A 23,448-nucleotide genomic window follows, 5' to 3' on the forward strand; every position below is an offset into this window, starting at 1 on the left:
ACACAGGACCTCTCCCTCATCTCTCTGGGGGGGTTCAAAATCAGCCAACTGAGGGCCATGACTGCACTACTCAAATGCTTTCTTTTCCGCTCGGTAAAACCGTAACAGCCAGAAGACCTGCCTGCTGATCCCAGTCCAGATACGGTATGCGAAGACACGTTGATCAGAGCACTTCTACCCACGAGCGGCACTCTCATACATCAGAGAGGGAGAGAGATGGAGAGAGAGGGAGAGAGATGGAGAGAGAGGGAGAGAGAGGGAGAGAGATGGAGAGTGAGGGTTTGAGAGAAGGGCGATGAAGGTGAAGTGTCCTGATGGCTTTTACATTACATTACATTACACGTCATTTGGCAGACGAGGAGGAGGAGCAGTCACGGCTGTCAGTGATTACCAAAGACCTGAGAGACCTACAGGCAGCCATACCATCTATAGGAACTCTGGGAGTCCGGAGGATGATTCCACTGTGTGCAGAGATATAAAATGACTATAATAGTTACACCCTGTTAGAGTGACAGTCCAATCAATGTGAGAAACTTGCTGCAGAATGACTCTTCTAAACAAAGCCAAATTAAATTTGATATCCAGCCTTCACCCAGCGGTATTAAGCCAATGATTAAGCCAACGCTTCGATTGATAGGAACCGAAAAGGCTTCAACCACAGAATTAAATTAATTTGGGGATTTCGCATTTTGGCGGCACGGATGGTGCAGTGGGTAGCACTGCCGCCTCACAGCAAGGAGGTCCTGGGTTCGAATCCCCATCGGCCGGGGCCTCTCAGTGCGGAGTTTGCATGTTCTCCCTGTGTTTGCGTGAGTTTCCTCCGGGTATTCCAGTTTCCTCCCACAGTCCAAAGACATGCAGGATAGGCTGATTGGAGAGTCTAAATTGCCTGTAGGTATGAGTGTGTGAGTGAATGGTGTGTGTGCCCTGCGATGGACTGGCGACCTGTCCAGGGTGTATTCCTGCCTTTCGCCCAATGTATGCTGGGATAGGCTCCAGCCCCCCTGCGACCCTGGTTAGGATAATGGATGGATGGATGGATTTAGCATTTTCATCTTTTCCGCCCTGTTTGCTAACATGTTACACTGTACACTACTTAAATGTGTCAATGATTGTTGCCACTTGTTGTAGTGTTAGTCGTGAAACAGTCAGAACCATAATTGAACACCATGCAAGACCGCATTATATACAGGAATACTTCAATTTAGTATGTAATTATTGCAATTTATAAAAATATAATTTCATGAATTATTAATGTGGATTATACTGAAAATGGCATGTTTTCATGTAATGTTAAGAGTAAAGTGTATCTAAAAGTATTCATGTTCCTAACAACACTATTACGACCATAAAATCATCAAACTGATACCATGACTAGCCTAGCACCTTTTCTTGCGTAGAAAGAGAAACCTGACAGAAATATTTTACATTTACATTTTATTCATTTGGCAGACGCTTTTAATCCAAAGCGATTTACAAGTGCATAGGTTCTACCACAAGTCAAAGCATCACATCCAGAACTAGAAAAATACACCTGGACTGCTGTTCTAAACATATAGTCGTCATATAAGTGCAATATTTTATTTTTTATTTTTTATTTTTTTTTTGGGGGGGGGGGGGGGTTAGACAGGGATAGGGGTATCAGAAGGGGGGGGGCGGGGTAAATCAGGAGGGGGGACTAAGGTAGAGTTTGAAGAGGTGTGTTTTGAGTCTGCGTCGAAATAGGGGGAGGGATTCTGCTGTCCTGACAGTGGTAGGCAAGTCATTCCACCACTGAGGAACCAGAACGGAAAACAGGCGTGAACGTGCAGCTCGACCGCCAGGTGCCCGTAGAGAGGGAATCGTAAGGCGACCAGAGCTGGCAGACCGGAGTGGTCTAGCTGGGGAGTAGGGAGTGATCAGGGATTGTATGTAATGTGGGGCAGTCCCCTTAGCAGCCTGAAATGCCAACACTAGGGCCTTGAATCGGATGCGTGCGGCAATAGGAAGCCAGTGGAGGCCAATGAGAAGCGGGGTGACATGAGCCGACCTGGGCTGACTGGTGATCAAGCGGGCTGCAGCATTCTGGACCAGCTGGAGGGGCTTGATGGCGCACGCTGGGAGACCGGCTAGGATTATAGAGAGCAAGCTAATTGCCGTTTGGTTCCATCCAGGATGTCAAGAGGTAGACAGAGGCAAAGACCAGATAGAGGTAAAGATTTTCAGGTCTGTGCCAGAGGGTGTCTCTGCAGCTAAATAATAGACGGAGAGAGACACACTCTGAGAAAAGAGTTAATAGACAAAGGAAAGAGCTTAACAGGAAAAAGGATGGGTTTACATGGGAAAGGGAGAGGTTTACAGGATCGGGTTTATAGGCCATAACGTATCTTCCCTCTGAGCTCAGCCAACAGCAACATGTGATGTCACGAACCAAATTACACCACCGCGGGAGATAATTAGAGGACAAGAAAGTGCAGATGATCATTTTCCTCTCCCTCACCCTGCTTTAATCCCTCTCTTCTCCCCCCCCCCCCATCCCCATCACACTCACCTCTCCTGCTTTCTCTCCTCAGCTTGGCAGGATCCTCATAGTCTCCCACCCATTTGTACTCCACAGGCATAGAGATGGGCCTTAGTCTGCCTGAGTGAGAAACACACCCACACACCTGCTAAAAATATGGCTCAGTGACACACACACACACACACACACACACACACACACACTCACACACACACAACACACACACACACACACACTCACACACACACCCACACACCTGCTAAAAATATGGCTCAGTGACACACACACACACACACACACACTCACACACACACAACACACACACACACACTCACACACACACCCACACACCTGCTAAAAATATTGCTCAGTGACACACACACACACACACACACACACCCACACACACACACACACACTCACACACACACACACACCCACACACTTGCTAAAAATATGGCTCAGTGACACACACACACCACACACACACACACACACACACACACACACACACACACACACAACACACCTGCTAAAAATATGGCTCAGTGACACACACACACACACACTCACTAAAAATATGGCTCAGTGACACACACACACACACACACACACACACTCACTAAAAATATGGCTCAGTGACACACACACACACACACACACTCGCTCAGCCTGCACACAGAACACGTGACCACGTGTGTATATTTAATGCATACTGTGGTTAATACATGAACATATGCATCTTCTTTTGTGATTATTTGTTTATGATAATAACCACACGGACAGGCAGACACACACACACACACACACACACACACAAATGCACACATGCGCATGCACAGAGTAAACACACACAGAAATGCACACATGCGCATGTACACAGTAAACACACACAGAAATGCATACATGCACATGCACACAGTAAACACACACACACACACACACACACACACACACACAGAAATGGGCTGTACCATATGTGGGATTGCCGTCCCTCTGTCCCTGAGGTGAACTCTGGTTCTTGTCGTACTCGTAGCAGTAGAGCACCGTGTCCTCGTCGATCAGGGTGAACTGCTTTCTGTACTCCTGGTCCAGGAAGGAGTTGGGAGATTCAGAGCCCTTTGCCACGGGAACGCCGGTGTGGTGATGCACCATGTCATCCCCAGGCAGGTTCCCCTTCTCATCCCTGCACCAGAGAGGTCTCATGTTCCATCACGGATACCCGGACAAAAAGGTCATGTCGTATGCAGATAAACTCATAACCTACTGCAAAAGGAAACATACACCCTCTGTGTACACAAGTATACGCACAGGAATTGCATAGCACAAATAACCAGCCAGACACTCAAATGCACAGTATACATATTGGATATACACTCAGTGAGCAATTTATTAGGTAGTACTTGTTAATGCAAATATTTAATCAGCCAATCACAGGGCAGCAACTAAATGAATAAAAGCATGCAGAGGTTGTTCAAACCAAATGTCAGAATGGGGAAAAAATGTGATCCAAGTGACTTTGACTGTGGAATGATTGTTGCTGCCAGACAGGGTGGTTTGAGTATCTCAGAAACTGCTGATCTCCTGGGATTTTCACACACAACAGTCTCTAGAGTTTGCAGAGAATGGTGCACAAAACAAAAAACATCCAGTGAGCAGCAGTTCTGTGGACAAAAAATGCATTGTTAATGAGAGAGGTCTGAGGAGAAGGGCCAGACTGATTGAGCTGACAGGAAGGTGACAGTAACGCAAATAACCACACATTACAACAGTGGTATGCAGAAGCACATGTCTGAACACACAACATGTTAAGCTACATGGATAAGCTACAGCAGCAGAAGTCTAATAAAAAATAAGTCTAATAAATACCTAATAAAGTGCTCACTGAGTGTTTATACTATACATTCAGCCCCACATTACACAGGTAGATACACAGGTATCCTGGGTCCTGTGTAACAATATCGTGTAAGGGGGTTCCCAACCCTCCAGAAAACAACTCCTCCACTATCAAACAGCAGCCAAATTATAGGAGACATCCGGGTGTCATAATCCAATCAATGGGCCAAGGACAGACACAAACTTTTTTAAGGATATTTTTTAGACCTCTTTCAGCTTAATTGGACAGTATATAGTATAGAGAGACAGGAAGAATGGGAGCAAGAGAGAGGGGAAGACATGCGACAAATGTCGGACGGTCGGATTCGAACCGGCTGCGCCACCGAGACACCCCAGACACAAACTTTTAGACCCAGATCTCAGATTACGTCCTCTAGGTAAAAAGCTGAGTCTACTGTTTCAAACTGTGTCTTGTAAATGCTTGGCTATGTATAAAGAAAGAAGAACATGTCCAGTATGCTGGAGATGCGTACATAAGCATGTACATTGGGCTCCAGAATTATTGGCGCCCTTAATGAAAAGGCTGCATAAAATACACATTACATTATCGGCATTTGGCAGACGCTCTTATCCAGAGCGACGTACAGTTGATTAGACAAAGCAGGAGACGATCCTCCCCTGGAGCAATGTGGGGTTGTGCGGATCTTACTGTGGCTACGAACCGCCGACCTTGCGGGTCCCAGTCACGCACATTAACCACTACACTACAGGCCGCCCAAAACATGTCTGACTGCCAGACGACTGCTCTTACCTCCGGAGCCAATGTCACGCGCCACGCCCCATGACTGGGGCGGCTCAGGAGGTCCAGCCGTCGGTCGATAGCGAGATGTAATTGGCAGCATTCAACCTCTGAGTCACGTTTTGTTTTGTCTCAGTGAAGGGCTGGAACTACTTCACCGCTGAAATGTGGCGCTCCGAAGTGTTAATTAGCTTCTGAAATCCTTTGTTCTCAACAACTGGAAAACGGCCTTAGGTTATGAGTCATATGAACGCCTATGCATTTGCTCACATCCTTGTTCTGTCCTCCTAATTTTGAAATATGTGGTTATGCGTATTTGTGAATACTGAATTTGTCAATTCGCAATACATTTCTAAGCTCCAAAATCAATACTGTCATGTATTCGTATTGTGATATATTGTTTCACAATATTTCATCCCACCCCTACAAAGCAGGATTAATTTGCTGGATAACTGTACTGAGCAAATCCGCTTAACTGAAGGTAACACGTTAGCCCTGAGCCTTGTATTCCTCTTAAAGCATCTTCTGTTGAAATTATGACGACAAAAAAAAGCTTTGTACCTCCAATAAAGTATATTGTTACATCCAAAATGTAGAATATATTGTGATATACATTTTAGGCCATATAGCCCAGCCCTAATATGCAGCCTTTTTTCACAGGTTTTATTAAGGATACCAAAAATTCTGGAGCCCGCTGTATATACCCAGTTGTACAGGTAAACACAGACACCCTCTTTCTAACCACAGTTGCACAGAGCACAGGTTAAAAAGTGAAATAGGTAAGAAGACAGATAATGAACAGGCGCCGCGTTACACTGTCGTCCCGACAGAAGCAGGACAGCATAAGGGCCGTTTTGACGGTGCACCTGGGGGTGTAGGGCTCTGCAGGTGGGGGAGGAATGAAAAGATCCTGTAGGGCGGAGTTTTCCTGCCGGGACGGAGTGCTGAACGTGCTGGAGGGCGTGGCCACGCTACTGGTGGGGCTCTGTGGGACGATTGGCTGTGAGTGCAGACAGAAACAGCCAATTACAAAGCGGAAAGGCTGGAACACAAATGTCAGGCTTCTGTCCGGGTGAAACTTTTACAGCTGGTGACAATCAAACACTGCTCATGAGAAAGAAACAACTTCTGCCCAGGTCAAAGACCAAACTACAGAAAACACCCATTGCGAAGGGAGGTGGAGACTGCTGGTCTAAGAATCAAAAGATTGTTACAGTGGGGTGCAAAAATTTGGGAACCCCCCCGGTCTAAATGTCTGTTACAATTCATCTGTTTGTGATCGAAAGCAAACCTGAACGCTAAATGGTATGGAGTTACACATGAGATCTTTCTGCAAATTTTAAAGCAAGCTTTATTGCTTTTTATTTACATTTCTTACCATTTATAAATCATAACAAAGGAAAGGGAATCTGTGCAAAAGTTTGGGAACCCTTTTGGATTATTTTTTTGTAACTTTTTAAAAAGATGATTACTAAGGCCCAGACCCAGGTGATTTTACCAGGTTATGGCTTCAATGAGTCAGGTGAATATAATACCAGGGCTGAACTTTTAATTCTGAAGTAACTCCATGCCTTCTAAAGTATCTGACTATCTGCAATGTTCTGTCTGGTGTAAATGACCATGGGTTCTTCTAAACAGTTGTCCAAGGATTTCAGAATGAAGATGGTTAATTTCCACCAAGACAGAGAAGGCGACAAAAACTCTCTCAATGTTTGAAACAACCTATTTCCACAGTCAGAAACATTATTAGAAAATGAAAGATAAATCGAATAGTCAAGGCAAGGTCTGGAAGACCAAGAAAGATTTCAGATGGAATGGCCTGAGACCTGGTGAGAAATTATCTGAAGAACCCATACATCACTGCAAAAGTATGAAGTATGCAAAAGAGCTTTGGACTGACAAAACCAAAATTGAACTTTTCGGCCACCGCCAAAGAAGGTGCGCTTTGAGAAACTGTGATGCTTGGCGGTGGATCCATTATGCTGTGGGGTTGTGGGGCACAGGAAATAGTGCGAGTGGAAGGAAGAATGGATTCCACCAAATATCAAAAAATTGTTCAATGGTCAGTCCAGACATTGAAGTTGAAGAGAGGCCTTTTTCCTTTTTTATTTTTTATTTTGAAACTGTAAAAAAAGGAAACTAAAAAGTAATCTTGAAGAAATGCGTCATGTTTAACATCGTACCATTTAGAGGTCAGGTTTGCTTCTGTTCACTTAAGATATTAATAAAAGGCTTTGAATGTAATACTTAGATATTATGTAAAAGGATTTCTGACTAGGGGTGCACACACATTTTTGCACACTACTGCATCTCTGCTTTCTCCATGACTTGGGGGTATGAAAATAATATGATTGAAAGCAGTAAGAAATAAACATACATGGATGATTTAGACACTGACATACACTACAGATATATACAACTGTACATGCTATGCATCACACATCATTCATTGGCTACCGTTTCATTTGACATGATTTGAACTATCCAATATTCACCTCTGCAACCTCGTTTACATTACATTACATTACATTACATTAATGGCATTTGGCAGACGCCCTTATCCAGAGCGACATACAGTTGATTAGACTAAGCAGGAGACAATCCTCCCCTGGAGCAATGCAGGGTTAAGGGCCTTGCTCAAGGGCCCAACGGCTGTACAGATCTTGCTGTGGCTACACCGGGATTAGAACCACCGACCTTGCGTGTCCCAGTCCTTTACCTTAACCACTACGCTACAGGCCGCCCCTCATTTGTCACCGTGAGAGAGCACAGACAAGCTCACATTCTGTTCCCAAACACATTATCCGGCAGAAGCAGATCCAGAGGAGGACACACATGCGTAGCTTGCGCACGAGAAGGCTGTTCAAATGCAAAACAGAGAAGGACAGCCAAACTACTCAAGTCCCTCCCCCCAGGCGATCCGACAGCCAATTGTGTGCTACCCTGCAGGACTGCAGTCAGTAGTTCCCAGATATACAGTATACCATCTTGAATGTGAGATTTTAAGGGCATACCTAAAATGTCATAATTAACAGTTACAGTATGTACCAACTGGACAGGTTTTTACAAAATACCACACTTGTTTTTGCCTCTTATTTTTGCCTCAACCAGTACTGCTGTTCTTTTTATCTTCAAGAAAAACCAAGAAGTTGCTCGTAATGTTTTATTTATTTATCAGCATTGGATCCATCTTTGCTCAGGAGCGCAATTACTCCAGTCGGTATCGCTGAAAAATCAGCCTCGAACATGCTCTAACAAGCCTTCGAGCCCCGGACGTAATGCTGCAAAGCATTTTCTGACAGCTTTCCCCATTGTGAAACACGAGAGAAACACAAGATCCCATTACACCCATATCACTGCTGTGACAGAGGCAGCCATGCACAACCAATAACCTGTGTGTGTGTGTGTGTGTGTGTGTGTGTGTGTGTGCGTGCGTATGTGTGTGTGGGTATGGGAGCGTGCATGGGAGAGGGGTTGTGTCAGTACTCTTGAGTGTGGCTATGGGAGGTATAAAGCTATCCTAAGCCATCACTCAATGTCCCTTTTCTCTCCAGACTGCCCCCAGCTCACAGACAGGGACAGTCCCCGTGCCACTGCTCCTGCTGCCTCACTAATCACTCTCAGTGTGTATTCAGGGGCGTGTATCCACGCGTCTATTTATGCCATAACAGCGCTGCTCACAGGAGGGAGAGGTGCCTTGACTGTGCTGGTAAAATACGTGGCGTTACAGCACACCCCCCCACTAACAGTAACTGCCGCAGTACGACTGAATACTGTGCGATATTCATAGCTTTGTATTCATACTGTATTCATTCATTCATTCATTCATTCATTCATTCATTCACAACCCTTGCGATCTGTGCTATAGCATTGATATGTTGCCTTCCCCCCCCATCTGTGCCAGTGGTACACCCAACACACACTGAACTGTATTAGTGCAACCTCCGCTCCAGCAACATTACACCCCTTAAGGATGTTGCCAGGGCAACAGCTCGCTGTGCTCTTCCCTCTATATTCCACAAACCATGCAGTGAAAACTGAATCGTGATAGGTTAACCGGGAGCTCTGGCTAGAGAAAGGTTCATTTTAACAAAAGGAAATGGGACTGAGTTACGTGTGTAAGTTGGTGCCGAGATCAAACAAATGAAGCACGTGAGAGATGAGAGAGGTGACTGTTTTTAACCCGCTCCAGGCTCGTGTTGGTGTGCTATGACGCCCAATGGCGATCGCTTTTCAAGCGATCGTATCTTTTCACACTGTCCCGATTCACCGCAGAAATCAATGCGCCCACTTTCATCGAGTTCCATAACATGCTCAGAGCTTCATTCTTCCTCTACCGGTTCACCTCATCAGCTAATATTCAGGACGGTGTAACATTAATCGAGGAAAGCCGGCTGCCTGACATTTGCTTCGGGATATGTTCACGGAACTCAAATGAGCGCAGGCAGGCGGGCGAAAGAAGACGGCGGCCCAACTGATTTATTAGTCTGTTAGTCTCGACTAGATTTGAGCGTCAGTTCAGCCGGCAGTGCAGTATCTGACGATAAGTTAGGGGGGAAGGAAGGCTTGAATAGAGTGCCCAGAGCCAACAGCGCCCCAGTGTGGTTGCAAAGAAAATGGTTTCATACCTGCAGGGCAAGGGGCTTCCATCTCATGTTCTTTAGTAACGCTGGTGCAGATGTTAATGTACTCTGGGGTCGTTTTTTCACAGTTAACATCACACCACTGGGGTCTCCGCGCAGAGAGTTTACCAAGTTTTTCAACTGCCATCCCACCTACAATAACCAACCAACAAACACGGGGTCAACGCACACAAACACACGCACGGAGAAACACACAAACACAGCCATGCACGAAATGTACGATGGATAAGACAGGTGTGCACATGCTCCATGTGCAGCAGAGGCATATAACGCAGGAGAACAGGAGCCCAATCTTGTTGACTTCATATAAATTATTCATCCTGACATTTAATATGACAATGGAAGTGAAAAAAAAAAAAACAGAGGCTGCATAAATTGTTTTTCTGTACAGAAGGCCATACTGGTCAGAAATAGCAATCTTGTACAGAGTGGTACAGTGTTTTCATAGTCTGCTCTATTCAATGGTTGTAAAATGTGCATGTTAGAGGAAAATACACATTTATAGCCACAGCGTTAACACTGCTGCTCAATCTCACTTGCATGTTTGAAAGTCACCATGATCAAAATCAGTTGTTTTTTTTTTTATATCATAATGTTAATCTTCTTAGCACAAGCCACTCCTTTAGCACCAATAAAGGTAATCAAATCAAAACTACATGGTCACTCACATCAGCACATTAACCATTCACCCGTTGCACACAATGCCGTCCACAATTCCCCTGGTTCACCCACGGAAAAGGCCTGCCTTTCTATAAAACCCAAATGAACAGAGCTGGTGCTGAAACGCTCCCCACACATGTCTTACCATGGCCTGCTGGGAGCTTTCTATGGCTAATCAATAATGGGAACAGTAGAATTCCCTTTACATTATGTCCTTGCACACGAAGGCCTACAGCTGCAGAGTCTTGATTGGCACAACCCTCCTCCCGACATGCCTGCAAAGCCATACGGCTTTGTCCATGTGCGAGTTCCCATCAGCATTCAAACGGCCATCGATTTGTCGTGTGAACAGATGGGCTAATAGGAAAGCTGTGTGAATCAGAACCATTCAAATTCTGACCTTTTCACAGAGAGATTTGGAACAAAAATTCTATAGCAACCCATTCTTAGCTGGAGGTACTATAGCAGACTTCTCCTGTAGGCAATGAGTCATATTTGAAATGCACAAAAATCACAGCACACAGGTAGAACATTTTCTGATTGTTTGACAAATGCCAGTCGTACAAGGTAAAAAAAAAAAAAACAACAGCTTTGTCACATAATGTAAATGGGTCACTACTAGAAACATTGCAACTACATATTTCAGTACGCCAATCAACAGTCGGCTAATAGGGCATGCTTACTGTTCCCACAATTTCCCAGAATTACACCCTGACCTAATAGCACAGAACTGGCCCACCCACATGAAAATTAATATGCATAAAGCTTGATTTGGCAGTGATTCCTCAATTATTGTTTCATTTTGGCTGCGCCATTTTATGAGAAATGACCTTCAGTGAATGTTGGTTTTCCGACTCGAACATTTGCATGTTGAGAACTCGAGTTCAGTAGGGACACTTGATGACACATCTCTCACACCTCATTTTATACAGTGGTGATAGCTCAGAAGGTGATGAAACGGAATTCAAATGCCATATGCCAAGGCACTGAGTGGGATTAATGACTGATGCATACCACCGTTTGGTGGTTGACCTGGATGACCTCATCCCCCGCATGAATCTTCTTACAGCGGTCAGCTGGGGACTGAACATGCAAAAGAAAGAGAAGGGTGAGAGAAATAGAGAGCTCTATAAAATACTAAGCACTCCAGCAGTATGTAGCAGAAGCAAAAAAAACAAAAGTTCCCACACATTATAATATTCATATCAATTCAATTAACATTTTTATAATTTTATATTGTAAAGCTGAAAGATTCTCACTCCTTCTGTGGTCCCAGTGATGACATGCAACCCATCATAAGTTGACTTGATGTACATGCCCTGCAGGTAAAAGATACATTTTTGAGGAATGGCTTGCAAATAAACAGACTCAAATGAGCACACGCTTGCAGACACAGGTGAGCAACAGTAGGCGTGTGTGTGTGACACTGCCATGATGTTGGAATCGTATCCTGTTAACTCTTAATGAAAAACAAGATAAACAAACTTAGTGACATATAATAGAAATCCAAGCTCTGTTTGAGAAATAGTGAAGCCCTGGGCCCTCACAGTGTACATAAAGAGAAAATAAAAAGTAGGCAGATAATGCCTACCATATCACAACGTGCCAGACTTAAATTCACACTTTCAAATGAAACTTTCCAACCCAGCAAACACTAAACATATCTGAGTCTAGAAATATCTCAACAGAAACTTTAACTTGGCATTGAAAAGAGCATGAAAAGTTTGTAGTTGTATCGAAGGGAACCATCTAAACACCTAAAATTGGGTTGATAAGATTGAAATCAGGCAAAAATCAGCACAAGAAAGGTGTTAATTAATGGCAGTTAAATTCACCCACTGTGTAACATTTGCAAATTTGTTTGCAGATTTGAGAATTTGTTTTATAGGAACCATACATTCAGAGATGTGAAAACAATCCCACAACTGCAGAGAAGAACTCACAATAGTGGAACGCAGGGTAGAAATAAACAATTATCACTGCTCAATTAATGTCCAAAGAGGGAAAATAGTAAAAACAAACAGCTGCTAAGCCAAAAAAAAGTTTCTCAGCTAGCTAATGCAGCTTACAGTAGGTAGTAGGTATACTAATCCACGCTAACACTAACGATCCTCAGAGAATCACCATCCCAGCATATTGAAGGGAACAGAACATCACAACAAAATGAATTGGCCATTACTCAATAACACTGTTTTAATTGCTACTGTCCCCCCCCCCCCCGGCCCCACTTGCCACTTGCCAGATTACTTCCGAGCAGCGAAAAGTATTAAGCAAGGACTTCAAACATCGATCAAGTAGATTTGGTGAACACAAACTGGAAATGGAGACTGGCCAAAACAGGAAAAACCAGACTGTGTCCATAATGCCATCAACAAGAAGCTGAGACAGAACAGCACTTTATCACAAATTGCACAAAAAGAACACAAAGCAGAGCTCAGATTGCCTGTCACGTCAGATGTAGATAAAACAGGGCCACTCTCCTCGGAAAGAGCCAGCGGATCAGTACACACAACCCACGTTGTGTAGGAGGGACAATGAGTAACACGAAAAAAAATCCCCGCACTCAGTTCAGATCTCAAATGTAATATTATCATTTATGTTACTTCACTTTACATGATTTTACATTGATCGCTCAAGTTTTTATTCAAAATGCACTGTATTTCTTGATTGATTTTTATTTCTCATCCAATGTCATGCATCCTGAAAATGCCCAGCCCGCATGGCCTTATAATAACCATTACCTTTTAAACAAAATAAAATGAAAAAAATGTAAACAATCCAAAACGCTGACATTACTTAAAAAGAATAAATATAGCTACAATCAGCAGCATCGGGGGAACAATACAAGCCATATATTCATACAAAGAGCTGTGCTTGCCTTTTCTGCAACAATTGTCGTTATTATTTTGTGCTTCTGATTTTGCACAGCACTGAAATATACGTCCATACTTTGGCAAAGCAAACTCAAATTTCAATTGAAAACTGAAAGGCGTATTTGCGTGGTATGCGTTGTGACGAAGCTGGTGCGGCGCGGTGCAGATCTCACCAGTCCGTCGGTGGGGTTGATGTTGGTCAACTGGACCACTTCCAGGTGGGCGGCCTGGGACACGAGGGGGTCGGAGGACAGGGAGATGATGTGGTCGCACACTCCAGACAGCGTTTTACACTGCACACAGAGAAACACGCAAAACACACCGCCGTTACACGCCGAAGAATTCACTTCTCATGCACGCACAAACTAGAAAAAAAAAATACAAGGCATGTTATTTATTAATAGTGCCTTACAGCTACGTGCATCACACACACACACACACGCACACACACACATACTGCATCTCCCACATACAACGCGCTGACAACAGCCGTGAAAATCGGGCCGACACTTTACGGGGGCGGTCGCGCGCGGTACAGTCGAACGGCTGGTTCGATCTCTTTGTTCTTCAGCAGCCCAGGATGTCGGGCGTTCGCTTCCACATGCACGGCTCCTGTTCTCGTTTACGCCTGATTATACGGCGAACGTAACTCCGGCGCGCACGCCGAACTACCGCTGTCTGACGCTCGACCCTGCTCCCTTGATTTCTCCTCTCCACGTCAGTCCAGATTTACCCTGCGCTTTTCTCGCTGACGGGCGGAGTCAGACGCCAGTGTGACCGAGTTCACGCCTCACACGGACCTCAGAGAAAAAAAAACACTCTCCTGTTCATTTTAATCTCTCAACAGTAAAACAGTAAAGCCACCACATATAGTTACGAATAGGTTAGAAGGCAAGGAGGAAAGGAGCACTATGAAAGTTCAAAGGCTGCTGAAAGCACAGAATATGAAGTAGAATTGTTTTACTTATCATTACGTTACATTACGTTATAAAGCATTTAGCAGACGCTCTTATCCAGAGCGACGAACTACGAAGTTGACGTTGTTGTACGTCAGCTTAACGACGATGGCTTTTAATTAATTCTTTTGAGAGGCAGTGACAACAAGCTATGTAACAGGGAAACAAAACATCCCCAGAGGATTCCAACTGTGCCTCGGAGCTGAAGAGAGGCTGACATGGTGCCAGTGCTCCTCGGTGAAGTAGACTCCAGCGCTACAAAGCAAACCCATTCCACTGAACTAAAACCTTCACCCTGTAAAAAAACAGTCCTCTTCCAACATCTTCCCACACAAAAAAAAGCCCTATTCTGGTATTGCTCTCACTCAGCAATCATATCCATGTCCCTGCTTCCCTCTCACTCTCTCTATGAATTCTGAATTTATTTTTGTAAACGTTTCTCAGCTGTGACATCTCCCACAGAAAAATACTCGGAGCTGAAGAGATATTTTGAAGTTGAGTGAAAGGTCCGGGCTTGCACATCGTTTCTTAGTATTTTTTAATCCCTGAGACTATGACAGGATATGGATATTGATATTGATATTGATTTTCACAATTTTCACAATTTCACATCAGCCCCAAAATCACATCAGGGATATGGCGATAGCATAAAAATGGAGAATATTCACACCGCAGCTAAATCTGACCCACACTCCTCATCACAGCTCAATTAACAACAGTATAAATAAGCCAACAGAGCCCAGGTTAAAATAGAATCGACACAATAACTGTTTGCCAAGCGGATTGCCAAGACCATCATAGAAAAACTTGCAGTGGGAAGCAGATGTCCTGTATGTCAATTGAATTATTTTGTGTCCGTGTAACCTTAGATGAGAAGTGTACTCATTTTGTTCACGTAGGCAGATCAGATCAGCTCAGTTTCATTGTCACGAAGGTTTACGGCGAGATCAGGCAAGCCGGAGGAGTTAACTTACCACATGCAAAATCTTGTTCTCTGTTTCGTACACCGTGCAATCCTGCGAAATAACAAGATCATGCTTAGTCATCTTTGCCTTGAAAGCACTTTCTTTAACCCACTGACTAATTAGTTCCCATATTGCAGGTATGTGGAGAACAATTTCCATAATTGCCCACCATAGACCTGCTTTAGCTGAGCTGACAGAGACACAGAGGATGTGGGCATTCACCCACATTAAAGGTACAATCGGTGATTTCAGACTTTTAACGGTCAGGGGAGGCATTGCAGCAACAAATACGCTCAAACCACAACACTGTTTATCCCACCCCTTCCCTGTGAACGTGCTGGAGTTGAAATTCCATTGGCTGTGGCAATTAGAACCAATTTTCAACCAATGAGCTTGAATTATTGTACAGCGATACAATGTTTTGGTAGAGTGCCGGCCCGTCAACTGCATATTTTTGAAACCTTAACGAATTTAAGGACTCTAAACACAGGTAGGGGGTGAGTCAACATGTCAGTTAGCCTTTTTCAATGATAGGAAGAGACTTACAATGGTTTTGTAACAGTATCTGAACACAAAAATTGTACCTTTAAAACAGACACCCAAACCCCGTCTGCTGTCCAAGACCGGCATTTCTTTCTTTTTTTTGGGGGGAAAAAAAGACACACACTCTGCCTCTGGTCATCTGCTGCAATCAGCGATGGGAGAGTGCACTTTCCCCCTGCTGCTGATGGAAGCGATACAGCTTCCCTGCAGCGTGCCTGCTTCACTGAAGTCCTGCTGCCACGCGCGTCAACATCAGCAAAGCTCGTGAGCCGGACGCAGGTCCGCATGGCAAAAACAATCTCGGAGATCTACCTGAACTAAGCACGCCAGCCTGGCATTAGTGAGGGCAAAGGGCGGGTATTAGTGAACTCATACATGTGGATGTCTTTATGCGCCTGGAAAAAGATGAACTAAATTTCAAGGTTAGTAGGCAAAAAGATTTGAGGATATTAGCAGAGCTGAGGATAAGCTTCACTTTAAATTATGCATCGAAAAGTTCCAGGCTCTGAGTGGTCCAGAGACAGACAAGTGTTCTAAAATTATTGAAAACCTATATCAGCATTAGCTTTACAACCACCTTCTTCAATAAATTATAATTTTAATGATTACATTTACACTCACTGAGCACTTTATTCGGTATTTATTAGACTTATATTTTTAGACTTATTAAGTCTTCTGCTGCTGTAGCCTATCCACTCAGAGGTTTAACGTGTTGTGTGTACCAAGACGCTCTTCTGCACACCACTGTTGTGATGTGTGGTTATTTGTGTAACGGTCCCCTTCCTGTCAGCTTCGACTAGTCTGGCCCTTCTCCTCTGACCTCGCATTTCTGCCCACAGAACTGCTGCTCACTGGATGTTTTTTGTTTTTCACACCATTCTCTGCAAACTCTTAGAGACTGTTGTGTGCGAAAATCTCAGGAGATCAGCAGTTACAGAAATACTCGCCCGTCTGGCACCAACAATCATGTGATATCACGGTCGATATCACTGAGATCACATTTTTTCCCCATTCTGTTGGTTGATGCGAACATGAACTGTTCCTGACCCATATCTGCATGGTTTTATGCATTGCACTGCTGCCACACAATTGGCTGATTAGATAATCGCATGAATAAGTACTTCCTAATAAAGTGCTCAGTGAGTGTACATGCACATTTATACCGTATATACATTTTTGAAAGCTATATATGCTATTAAAATATAAATAATGTTGAAAATAATGTTTCACACCTCCTTTTTGCGTAAAGAGAATCCACACCTCAGCAGTCACCCCACCAGTGAGGCTCTGTCGCCATGGTTACAACCCATCAGATTCCTTCGGGTGTGACCTTGTTTCTGAGCTCAAGTCAAACCCTTGACAGAACTACTTTCCCGACCCAAACCCCAGTCCTGCCCGGAGCACTGCCCTGAATACAAACTCCCGATGCTGTCCAGCGCTGCACTGTAAAGAGGCAAAATAAAGCGCTGGCCACAACAATAAATTATGAATGAGCGCTGTTCTACCTTCTGCCTGGCCACCAACAGTTCAGAATGAACACCTCATCCAGGTTCAGTTCACGCTGCCCTGATTCTTCCTGTGTGTTTTTTAGTTCGATGCTCATCAGAGGATCAGTGCTTAAGGATACTGTGATAAATTCAGGGATCTGAATAATCACAGATAGAACAAATAGCACAGCCCTCCTAATCCTGTATCTCAGTTGGGTCAACCCCCGGTTCAAAATGAGATCTTGTAAATTCAAATGCATCCTTTTAATTCCAGTGACAAAACCACGCCACGCCCCAAATCTGCCGGACCACACAGAGAAAAACGCACACCTGCAGGCCGACGCCACCGAAGCCCACACGACTCACAGAGACTGCACACTGAGGGAAAGAAACCCCAGAGAGTGAACTAAAAATACAGAATTAAAAACCGAAAGATAGACACACGCAGCCCAGTGCGTCCTACCACTCGACAGCTGGGAGTGGGCACAGAGAACACGGATCACTCTAGAGCCCCTGGCCTCGGTGTCACCAACCAAATGACTGTTCCGGCATAACTTTCTTTCTGCCTCCTCCCACTCCTTACAGTGAAGAACCGGCACTGGGAGTTACTTCTCTAATAACATTCACTGCCACCCACAATGCCGTGCTGTTCCTCCACGCGATTAAAATACCCACAGCGCCGAACAAGAGGAGGAGAGGGGGAGGGTGCTTTCCGGCGATTCTCATCCCCGCCCTCCAAAGATCGTTAGACCCCGAAGCAGGTTCTCCGTGTCCTGCCCACCTTCAACTGCTCTCTCAGACTCTCAGTTCCCAGAGAGAAACGTGACACAGCATTAACATGTGGATCCAGGCACAGAAACGCACAGAAACGCACAGAAACACACTGAAACACACTGAAACGCACTGAAACGCACAGAAACACACTGAAACGCACAGAAACGCACAGAAACGCACTGAAACGCACAGAAACACACAGAAACGCACAGAAACGCACAGAAACACATTGAAAACACAGCGAGGCCATAAGCCTCTCAGGCTCAGTCCCATTGCCTTGGCATTTCCTGATTGAGCCCTGATGCGCTGGGACTTGTCTGATTGAGCCCTGATGCGCTGGGACTTGTCTGATTGAGCCCTGATGCGCTGGGACTTGTCTGATTGAGCCCTGATGCGCTGGTACTTGTCTGATTGAGCCCTGATACGCTGGGACTTGTCTGATTGAGCCCTGATGCGCTGGGACTTGTCTGATTGAGCCCTGATGCGCTGGGACTTGTCTGATTGAGCCCTGATGCGCTGGGACTTGTCTGATTGAGCCCTGATGCGCTGGGTCTTGTCTGATTGAGTCCTGATGCGCTGGGTCTTGTCTGATTGAGCCCTGATGCGCTGGGACTTGTCTGATTGAGCCCTGATGCGCTGGTACTTGTCTGATTGAGCCCTGATGCGCTGGGACTTGTCTGATTGAGCCCTGATGCGCTGGGACTTGTCTGATTGAGCCCTGATGCGCTGGTACTTGTCTGATTGAGCCCTGATACGCTGGGACTTGTCTGATTGAGCCCTGATGCGCTGGGACTTGTCTGATTGAGCCCTGATGCGCTGGTACTTGTCTGATTGAGCCCTGATACGCTGGGACTTGTCTGATTGAACCCTGATGCGCTGGGACTTGTCTGATTGAGCCCTGATGCGCTGGGACTTGTCTGATTGAGCCCTGATGCGCTGGGACTTGTCTGATTGAGCCCTGATGCGCTAGGACTTGTCTGATTGAGCCCTGATAAGCTGGGACTTGTCTGATTGAGCCCTGATGCGCTGGGACTCGTCATTAGTGGACTATGGCCGGGAAGTCTGGCCCAGCAGTACACAATAGGCCACAATCCACTGGGGTGCGATTGGCTCAAATTAGCCGTGGCAAAACTGGCTCTTAACTTCCCACCAGATGCTTACAGATTAACAGCTGCTGTCAGTGAGATATACGTCTCCCCAGTAGTGCTAGCCGCTCGTCTGTGTATACCGTGTGACAGTGACTAGACTCTGGCCCAAGTGTACTGGAGGCCTGCAAATGCCCAGCTGTTGTTTCCTGTCCGGATGTCTTGGCCTCGCAGTGACATTAGAAAGAGAGGTTAAAACTCTTTGCTCAGAAGCACACAGGGACACGGCATTAACAGAACAGGGAACTCAGGCTCGGCTGAGGAAGTATTGATCCTAGCGCCCTCCCAACTGTGCCTGAATAAAAGCTGCATTTCGTAACCGCCGAGGAAACTGAGGAGTTTGTGAGAGGACGAGGCACAATAGCAGACAGAGGTAGCAGAGAGAAAAATTAATCTCGGAATATCTGAATATATATATTTATTGTACGGACGTGCTGTATAATGGTCAAGAGTGTGTTTTTACCCGTACAGGTGTGAGAGGGGGACGGCGTACCTGCTGTACAATGGTTGTGAGCTCCAGACACAGCTGGATTACATTGTTCCTGGTCCCAGAGTAGTCTGTCACTGCAGCAAAGGGAGATCTGAAAAAGAAGTAGCACCTGGAATCATTTGTTAGTAAATTCTTAACCCCGATGCTGCAGTCTCAGCCATGCGTCTCGCGAGTACAATATAATGGACTAGTTATGAAAAAGTATGTGTTTGTACAGTAAAGTGTAGGTTATGCTGTTTCAACAGCAATGTCTATGACCCCAACCGGAAGTCTTGACACTGTCATGAATTAATTTAGCAGTGATGCCTGGCAAGAAATTATTTAATAAAGAAAGCTAGCTTAATTATGAATTACGAATGTGTCATAGCTCACTTCCATCCACTTTCTCAAAAGTTGGCACTCAAATATGCTTCAGAACCACTGCTTATTGACAGCTGCATTAACCGTTACGCCCTCCTTTATCGTATGCGTGTAATTTCTTCACGCTGGAAAGAGCCAACAAAATCTAATTATGAAGCAGACTGAATCATCACATATACAGTAAGTCAAGCATAATGCAGATACGATTCAAATTCCACAAAATTACCCACCCCCTTTACAGATATAACATAGTGATAGCCAGTCAGTTTGTGTATATTTTATCTTCACACCCCTTGTCACGGAAAAATTAATCACCAGAATCTTCAGGTGCAGTGAGAAAATATGAGAAGTATTTATTGCAGTGCACTGGGAATTATGTCACAGTAACTCAACTCCTTCTAAATATCACAAGCTTTTTTCATAGGAAAATGTCCTGTATCCATTGTTTTAAACTTCCCTTTGCAATAAAACTTGATGCTCACCCACCAACTCTTGCGCCTTCTCTACATGCAAACCAATGACTGGTTTTCCAAAAGCCTAGCCTCTACTCTAACCAACCTTTGCACCCTGTGATACCTCCCGTCCCAGATATAATTCTGGTGTTTGACGTGTTTCCGGCAGACCAGCGGTTGTTCCTGCAATCAGCTGCTGTGTCTGAGGGAGGCAGCAGGTAAAATGGACTTGTTACAGTGATAATGTTTCAGTTCCTTATTGAGCAGAAGTCTGTTAGTAGGAGCAAGTGGGTGAAAACCAAGTTGGAAGAAGTTTAGAGGTCCAGGAGAAAGAGTGAATATTAGTATTATGATTTGCGCCTTCGAAATATAAATATCACTTCCACTCCCTAATATAAGCACAGATAAAAGGATGTATAATCTCCATTCTGCATGCTTACAGATTTTGTGTGTATATGCATGTATAACTATGTGTGGTGAGTACTGTATATCTGTATGTATAGCAGGATGACAGAGAGAGATCTCAGATATGAAAACATATGGCTGATTATAGCCTATTTCTGAATGGTTATCGCTATGTAGAGAGCGACTGCTCAAAATGTGCATGGCAGAACCTGTCGTCATTGAATATCAGAACATCAGACACTGCCCCTGTCTGGGGTATAGAACTGACACCCTGCCTGTCTGTGGTACAGCACTGACACACTGCCCCTGTCTGAGGTATAGAACTGACACCCTGCCTGTCTGAGGTATAGAACTGACACCCTGCCTGTCTGAGGTATAGAACTGACACCCTGCCTGTCTGTGGTACAGCACTGACACACTGCCCCTGAGGTACGGCACTGACACACTGCCCCTGATTACAGCACTGACACACTGCCCCTGAGGTACGGCACTGACACACTGCCTCTGAGGCACAGCACTGACACACTGCCTCTGATTACAGCACTGACACACTGCCTCTGATTACAGCACTGACACACTGCCTCTGATTACAGCACTGACACACTGCCTCTGATTACAGCACTGACACACTGCCCCTGAGGTACGGCACTGACACACTGCCCCTGAGGTACGGCACTGACACACTGCCTCTGTCTGATTACAGCACTGACACACTGCCTCTGATTACAGCACTGACACACTGCCTCTGATTACAGCACTGACACACTGCCCCTGAGGTACGGCACTGACACACTGCCCCTGAGGTACGGCACTGACACACTGCCTCTGTCTGATTACAGCACTGACACACTGCCTCTGATTACAGCACTGACACACCGCCTCTGTCTGATTACAGCACTGACACACCGCCTCTGTCTGATTACAGCACTGACACACTGCCTCTGAGGCACAGCACTGACACGCTGCCTCTGTCTGCAGTACCACACTGATTACAGCACTGACACACTGCCTCTGTCTGCAGTACCACACTGATTACAGCACTGACACACTGCCCCTGAGGTACGGCACTGACACACTGCCTCTGAGGCACAGCACTGACACGCTGCCTCTGTCTGCAGTACCACACTGATTACAGCACTGACACACTGCCTCTGTCTGCAGTACCACACTGATTACAGCACTGACACACTGCCTCTGTCTGCGGTACCACACTGATTACAACACTGACACACTGCCCCTGTCTGATTACAGCACTGACACACTGCCCCTGTCTGATTACAACACTGACACACTGCCCCTGTCTGATTACAGCACTGACACACTGCCTGTCTGATTACAACACTGACACACTGCCCCTGTCTGATTACAGCACTGACACACTGCCCCTGTCTGATTACAGCACTGACACACTGCCCCTGTCTGATTACAACACTGACACACTGCCCCTGTCTGATTACAGCACTGACACACTGCCCCTGTCTGATTACAGCACTGACACACTGCCTGTCTGTGGTACTGCACTGACACACTGCCTCTGTCTGCGGCACCACACTGATTACAGCACTGACACACTGCCTGTCTGTGGTACTGCACTGACACGCTGCCTCTGTCTGCGGCACCACACTGACTCTTCCTGAGTTACAGCACTACCACACAGCCTCTGTCTAAAAGGTCTTGTGGACAGATGAGATCAAGATTTACTGGTGTTAGAGTGATGGCAAGAGCAAAGTGTGGATGCCAAAAATAGCTGCCCAAGATCCAAAGCACCTCCTGCATCTGTGAAACGTGGTGGTGGAGGTGTTAGGGTTCGGGCATTCATGGCTCACTTGTGTTCGGTGGTGATGTAAGAACTGACAGCAGCAGCAGAATGAATTCTGAGGTGTACAGAAGCCCGGTGTAGACCCACACAGCTGTTGGGCCCCTTGAGAAACTGCACTGCATTGCATTGCTGTCCCCAGCTTAGTCTAGTCAACTGTAAGTCACTTTGGATAAAAATGTCAACTAAATAACAAATTATTATTATAACATGCGTTTCATATGCTTAAGAGAAAACTGGACCCCAAATCAAGCAGGAACTGAAGATGGTTGCATACAGTCACCAGCAAAAATCTCTAGCACCTGTCTACGGGTCAGAAACAGCCCTTGCATACATAGAATATGCAACAAAATACTAAATTAAATTTACATAATATTTTATCCGTCCCAAATATTATGGTGCCCTAAAATGGGAGCCAAGTCTAAAAAGTGCTGGAATTTCTACACAGTGAAACCGAAATATATAAAAATTACCCTTAAATAAGAGCTGAGAATGTTCACTTTAACCATATTTTCTTTTATTGCAAATCTAAAACTGTGGCTGACAGAGCCACATCAAGATTTGTCCCATACATTATGGAGCTCACAATGTGAATATCATTCATCATCCTGTTTTATTAATGTAATTATTTCTTAATATTTTTTCTCCATCTTCTTTTCTATTGCGCATTTTTATTTTGTCATGTGAAGGATTCTGTACCTTTATTTTGAACAGTGTCATATTATAATACATAAAAAAATATAT

The 23,448-nt window shown here is 45.0% G+C and overlaps 1 protein-coding gene across 5 annotated transcripts in view; it reads right to left on the reverse strand.

Annotated features, from left to right (window-relative positions):
• Window positions 1–23,448, reverse strand: part of LOC133133110 (connector enhancer of kinase suppressor of ras 2-like) — a 71,584-nt gene that overhangs the window by 19,735 nt on the left and 28,401 nt on the right. For 2 of the 5 annotated variants that reach the window (XM_061249110.1, XM_061249109.1), the window contains exons 4-12: window positions 19,675–19,780; window positions 15,242–15,283; window positions 13,485–13,604; window positions 11,698–11,757; window positions 11,453–11,521; window positions 9,764–9,910; window positions 6,002–6,135; window positions 3,475–3,686; window positions 2,531–2,620 (exon numbers count right to left, since the gene is read on the reverse strand). In XM_061249110.1, the coding sequence (XP_061105094.1) occupies window positions 2,531–2,620; window positions 3,475–3,686; window positions 6,002–6,135; window positions 9,764–9,910; window positions 11,453–11,521; window positions 11,698–11,757; window positions 13,485–13,604; window positions 15,242–15,283; window positions 19,675–19,780 (980 nt within the window). The remainder of the gene's footprint in view (window positions 1–2,530; window positions 2,621–3,474; window positions 3,687–6,001; window positions 6,136–9,763; window positions 9,911–11,452; window positions 11,522–11,697; window positions 11,758–13,484; window positions 13,605–15,241; window positions 15,284–19,674; window positions 19,781–23,448) is intronic. The other 3 variants (XM_061249111.1, XM_061249113.1, XM_061249112.1) reach the window with 3 other exon arrangements.

Source organism: Conger conger, chromosome 7 (genome assembly GCF_963514075.1).
Source record: "Conger conger chromosome 7, fConCon1.1, whole genome shotgun sequence".
Lineage (NCBI taxonomy): Eukaryota > Metazoa > Chordata > Actinopteri > Anguilliformes > Congridae > Conger > Conger conger.